We start from the raw sequence: 6,000 nt of genomic DNA on the forward strand, positions 1-6,000 counted from the left end.
TTTTACTTTAATGACTTTAAAGTTGTTAAACAGAGCAGGTTGTTTATTTTACAAACACAGAAACAATCTCTCCACACTGCAAGATCTACTTATCTATCTCCTTCAGAATACAAACAAATACAAACAGAGCCAACCTCCTGAAGGCTGCAGACAGACAAGGCTTTGTTGACACCTTGAAAATAATGGCAAGAGAGGCTGCACTCTGTAATCCGATGCATTTTCCTCAGGACTATACTTAAAACGTCATGTTAACAGGTCTGTGTGCTAATGTGCATGGCTCCTGCGGTTGGCAAACAGGTACACAAAGACTACATTTAGGAAAAGCCACAGGGGTACTCTTTGTTTAGGTACCACAATGTTTGAGTAAATTACACCATTAGCCATGTGGTATTAGCATTTAAAGGCACCGGTTCTCTTTCATGTTCTATGAGAGCCTTGTAGAATCACTATTCTGTTCTTGTTTAACCCTATAAAACAAGGAGCTGAAGGAGCTTAAAATTGTCCACATCTTGTATATTCTAGTTCCTAGCAGACAACAAAAAAGAGAAGCACATTGTAGCCTGAAGTTCATCTAGATAGCATAACTTGCATTTGGGTAAGCATCAGTTGAACCAGTTATTGACCACAGTTGGCCAGGATGTTCGAGATGTCTTGCTTAATTTTTTTTTTATACTTGCTATTTCTCTCAGAAGATAAATAAATTGTACTGATGGGAACTGGTGTTCGTTCTGAATACATATCTTAAAAATACATATATTAACAATAATTTGCGACAGCACTGTATCTTGAATCTACCTGTAGAAAACTGAGAAAGGAACTAAGGTTAGTCTCCCGGCCGCTTGAATGTTTTTGAAAAGCCAAGAGGGAAGCTGAGCCAAGAGGGAAGCCTCTAGCGATTTTCACAGGGAATCTTAGGTTTGTCTGTCTCTGCCCGAGCCTCCCGTCTCTCCACGAGACTTCCTTCAGAAAAACGCATGAATGACAATAGCATCTGGGTGAATGACCGCCTCCCATCCCAGAAGGTATTTGACTTTAGAGAAAACGACTATGGAGGGGGAGACAGGGGACCTTTTGTGCGGCTAGGTGAAGCTAATGGCTAACTGTATTCCTGCCCTGAAGGGCTTAAGCTGAAAGGTTGCAGAGAGGAAGGGGCTCTCTCTTTGGTTCAGTTATGGTTTTGTTTGGGTGTCTGGAGAACATCAAGTTGGAGCCCACTAGAAGCATTAGCATTGACGCTTGAAGAGTGTCCTGTTCATTCTTTCATGCTCTAAACCTTAAGAACCAACAATCTAGAATTCTGAAAAATTCAGAGAATTCTGTACAACCTTCTGGGGTGCTATGCACAATGTCTGAGTTACGTCAGGCAGGGGTCTTATTATCAGTTTAAGGAGACAAATGGAGAGAGGAGGAAATGAGAGACTAACCAGCTGTTTTTAAGAGTTTTGCCTTTTTGCTACAGTAAGTTGTGACACTTTCCAGATGTGCCAAGTTACCCAATGATGTTGTACATAGATGACTCTTTGGGACTCTTACAGAGGACAATTGTACTGTTCTATTATAAATTGTAAAGTGTAAAAGAACAGAGCCAATACTTAAGGGCAGTTGCCTATGCTTTCAGGTTAAACAACATGTATTTTGTTGTCAATAGTTTTGCTTTTGTTTTGACTGTGCCAGGATTCACAAGGAATCTTCACAGACACATGCTTGTGTCAGTCAACTTCCCACACTTTTAATTCAAAAACAACTATAACATCTCAAGTTGTTTACAGTAGTTAGCAATCTTTAGACCCTATAAAAACTACAACTTCTAAATCTCCATTAACCCTAGAGTCTGCTTAACAAAAAATGGGGGAGAATGTCACATTGTACATACATGTTAAAAATTTCATTTGAGAATTAAGGACCCTTACATTTACATTTATCCGTTCCACCCATAACCAACATGCTTTTCTATACTGTCATGAGAACTTAAAAGCATTTACAGGGATATTGTGCACGCGTCTTTGGACATGATCATATCTAAGACAATGGGAGAGTCAGGAGAAGAGCATCGCAACCTCAATCAGTCCTTCAGAGGAGGGTAGGACAAAACACTGGAGGGATGTATGAAAATGGGAAAAGAGCAGAGGTTGACTGGCTCGGTGCATCTACCAGTGAGCTAGGGAGTAAGGAAGATACAAAAAGGGGGAAATCCCACATGGGCAAGGGATGTAGGAGCAGTTTACTGTTAGTATAGCAGACATGGGAACATGTTGCATAAACAACAGACTACAAATGTGACAAGCAACAAGACCATATCAGAGTCACTTTGATTCAGCTTATGCAATATGACACATTTTTACTGAATTTGCAATAGCATTCTTTTGCCATTCGTTCACTTTAAAAAATAAAATAAAAAATAAATAAAAAGGGATTGCTTGCTTGCGGGGTAATTAAGGGGTATGTTTTGAAATGTATCACCGTAACTACCGTTACATATCAACTCATATAAGCATGCCTTATGTGTCTCAGTGTATAGTGGAAATTGAAAAATACCCCAAATTAAAGCACAGATCTTGTCTGATTTAATGTATTTCTTTGGAGTTGTTACACCACCCCATGACTGGAGTAATTTGGTAGCTTATTAGCAAAAGTTCAAGTGGCACTAGGAATAGTTCTGAACAAGCTTGGACTGTATTTGTTGAAAGATCAGAAAAGGAGGTCACTCATTGGGGGCGTGAGTCAAGAAGCACATTGGGTCATTAGTGGCCAGGGAAAATGTGTTTTATCAAGGAAGTTTGATAAAAGTCAACAATATGAAAACAGATAACAGAAGTGAAAGCACTACATTTTATCATGAGCAAATGTATATGATAGTAAACTGGCTACAGCTGTTGTCTAATCTCTAAGCTCTTGTAATAAACTTTACACAATACAATATTGTGTAAAGGGGATGAAAAAACATAAATTCGAAGCAAATTATTCGGACAATATTTTGAGGTAAGACAAATGACGTCCTCTCAGTCTGATGGTAAGAATACTTTTTTTAATCCCTTTTATTAACCGTTGGTCTGTCTAGCATACTGTAGTCAATCAACTTCTTTGAGATTAGTCACACAATAGGACTGTATTTGGACGTCAAGTCTTAGTGCAGACTCTCTTTAGATCCACAACAAAAGCAATGTTTCAACCAAAAGCTTGCCAATGTGAATGTACTTGTCTAGGACTTGCTGAGGTAATGCTACTTATGTCAATCCAAAACAAAGGGGTTGAGAGTTCTAATTGTAAAACACTGCACTAAAGGCAATTAATAATTAACCATCAACATTCATTAACAGCAAGCTAAATTGCAGTCAAGAGTTAAATAAGTTAAGAACGCAGCTGATAAAAAGAGAAAGTGAGACAATATGAATATTCCAAACGGTTGATAATAGAACAATTTAGAGTAAATCATGTTCAAGTCTAGCATGTATCATTACTAATCACATCATCGTGCAGGGTATATGTAACATATTTTATACAAGGGCATCAGGCCAGAGGATTTCAGGCCATTTGAAAGGTCTTGTGTTTATCGACTCCAATTAACCTGTATTCGAAACCACCAATAACATTCCAGAAACATGCAGTCTCCATCACTCTACCTTATCTAGCTAAATTAAACAGTTGACTAACATGATTATTCATGTGAGAATCTAAATCTCATAATGTAATAAAAAGCCATCAAGGTGTGCAGGGGAGGGACAAGAGATAAATGTAGACCTAAATTGAATCATATAAAGTTCAATAACACCAACCGTGTTGTTCAAATTCAGAAATTTAACAAATTCTTGCAATTAGGCTACATATTGCAGGGTGTGCGCTTAGACTATACTCACGTAAACGGTGTCATAAGCCTCAGAAAAGAAAAAAAGTGACTGGTCCAGAAGTAGTTCTTGGGTTTCGTCGGTTCCTGGCTTCAAAACCTCGTCTCCAATATGTGTTCCATATTTAAAGAAATCACGCTGGCTAGCACCCTTCACTGACAGTACCGTGGCAAAAAGTGTGGCCCATCCGAACCAACATTTTGGCAACAAACCCATCTTAATTCCGCAGTGCAAGACTTGTAGACAAACCGCCACTCAAATCCAGTAACGCAAAGGGATTCAGAGAGGTACACGACTCTGACACACTATAGCGGAATGAATTGGTCGTGGTTTAGGTTTATGAAGGTGGAGTTCGAGAGGGCGGGGCGAGGCGATATAGTTTATGCTCGGCTCCGGAAAGAATTGGATGGGGGGCATTTGGTTTTTACAAGGGGGTATTTTGTATATGTCTATCCATCCTCCAATTGAATGATAAAAAAGGAAGGTTGCCCTCTTTCATCTGTCAAATGCCGCTTCAAATGGATGATCCCACTTGCAGCTTAATTGTATTTAGCCTACAAGTTTGAGCCTCCAGAGCCAAAGTCAAATTCAGATAACATTGACCGGCTACCGAGAATCAACTCGTCCCTCTCGGTCATCAATAGAAGGTTCGTTCTTTCGTAGGCTAATAGGCGACTGTTAACCCACGTTGGAGGGGACGTTATTGGGACTTTGCATAACGTTCCCTAAAAGTTATCTAAATGTGACGAACGTCCCGAACCTTTACAGAACATTGGGGACTTTTTAAAACGTTCTCATTTGTTTCTGAACGTACTTTTTTTTTTTAGTTTCCTGTATGACTTTATGGAGACGTTCCATGTACGTTATTTTGGTTATTTTATGGTCACATACAACTTTCGCTATATTCACGTGCGTCGTACAATTTTAAACCAAAACGAGGCTATTACGAGATGGACGGAAGATCTTGGTTGCTTTTTTTATGGTAAGATGTGAAAGCTTACGGTAAATAGGTATATACTAATAACATGTGTCATCGGAACACATACTAAAATCAAAATAAGCATCGGCAAATGATTTCTTCTAATCTCTGTGCTCTATTTCAAACGTCGCAGATACGTCGGCTCATCGTCGGCTCATCACTGTTTGAGCAAGAACGTTCCATAACGAGCAGCCAGAGACTCGCGAGTCAGAGGCGCTCACTTTTAAACCGTCATTTATCTTCACATTAGAAGGAGCAGTATTATTCGTTGTTAGGTAAGTACATGGAAGTAGAAAAATATCGAAATGTTTTGCGATAAGTATTGCTTGTAGCCTAGGCCTACAACAATGTGTAAATTTACTGTAATGAGCTAGGTTTGAGTGAACTCTAGGCTATAGCTAGAGCTAGCGCAAGGGACCCCAACCGGCTACAGTACAGTACAGTAGGATACTGTAGCTCTCGACACACTGGTCAGAAATGTTAAAGGGATGTAGCTAGCTAATAGAGCAAAATAAACATATACATGTTATGTCAAAGCGTATTGTAATAAGTAACTAGGCATACATACACATAGGCTCACATAGGCATGTCGGATGTTTTTTCTTCTAATTTCAGCAGTCGGAGGGCGGCGGAGACCAATGGAAGACGCGGAACTGTAGGCAAAACTTATGTTTCTCTGTTCCGTTGTTCTCTCTTTTCTGTGTTGGAGTTCTTTTAAGAGCTTGATGGCATCAACATCCAGTCTGATAATAAAAGATCATTAACTTGAATTGTATCATTTCATTTTAATACCCACACAAAAATCCAGGTTGAATCAAGTAGCTACAGTACTGCTAATAGCCCATGGTGGTCTCCTTATATTTCTATCAAAGTTGATGAAGCCTATACGTGTTCATGTTCTATAAAGATGAAGCAATATTGTTCCAATAGTAATTCAGGTAACGGGATAAGGACCGAAAACACATTATAGGTTGGTCCCCTGAAGGTTTGATATGTCACTAAAAGGTTCTGCAAAGGTTAGCATTGATACAGAGGAAAGGTCCTATAATGGTTCCCTAAACGTTCCCAAAACGTCCTGAAAGGCCCCGAAATAACGTCCTCCTACCCTTTAAAGAACTCCACATTGAGACCAATATGGGACGTTCTGGGAACGTTATAAGGCGACGTCCTTTACACCAA

The 6,000-nt window shown here is 39.4% G+C and overlaps 1 protein-coding gene and 1 long non-coding RNA gene across 5 annotated transcripts in view; one reads left to right on the plus strand and one right to left on the minus strand.

Annotated features, from left to right (window-relative positions):
* The window catches only part of LOC136965324 (nidogen-1-like), a 28,099-nt gene extending 23,978 nt beyond the window's left edge, over positions 1–4,121 (minus strand). For all 4 annotated transcript variants that reach the window (XM_067259434.1, XM_067259436.1, XM_067259435.1 and 1 more), the window contains exon 1: positions 3,855–4,121. In XM_067259434.1, coding sequence (XP_067115535.1) covers positions 3,855–4,058 — 204 coding nt within the window. In that variant the 5' untranslated portion in view covers positions 4,059–4,121. The remainder of the gene's footprint in view (positions 1–3,854) is intronic.
* A 178-nt stretch (positions 4,122–4,299) lies between these two features.
* Positions 4,300–5,563, plus strand: LOC136965325 (uncharacterized). The gene is made up of 3 exons (XR_010879286.1): positions 4,300–4,824; positions 4,955–5,096; positions 5,437–5,563. It is a non-coding gene; the product is annotated as an uncharacterized lncRNA (long non-coding RNA).
* The last annotated feature ends 437 nt before the right edge of the window (positions 5,564–6,000 follow it).

Source organism: Osmerus mordax, chromosome 21 (genome assembly GCF_038355195.1).
Source record: "Osmerus mordax isolate fOsmMor3 chromosome 21, fOsmMor3.pri, whole genome shotgun sequence".
In the NCBI taxonomy this organism is placed as follows: Eukaryota; Metazoa; Chordata; class Actinopteri; order Osmeriformes; family Osmeridae; genus Osmerus; species Osmerus mordax.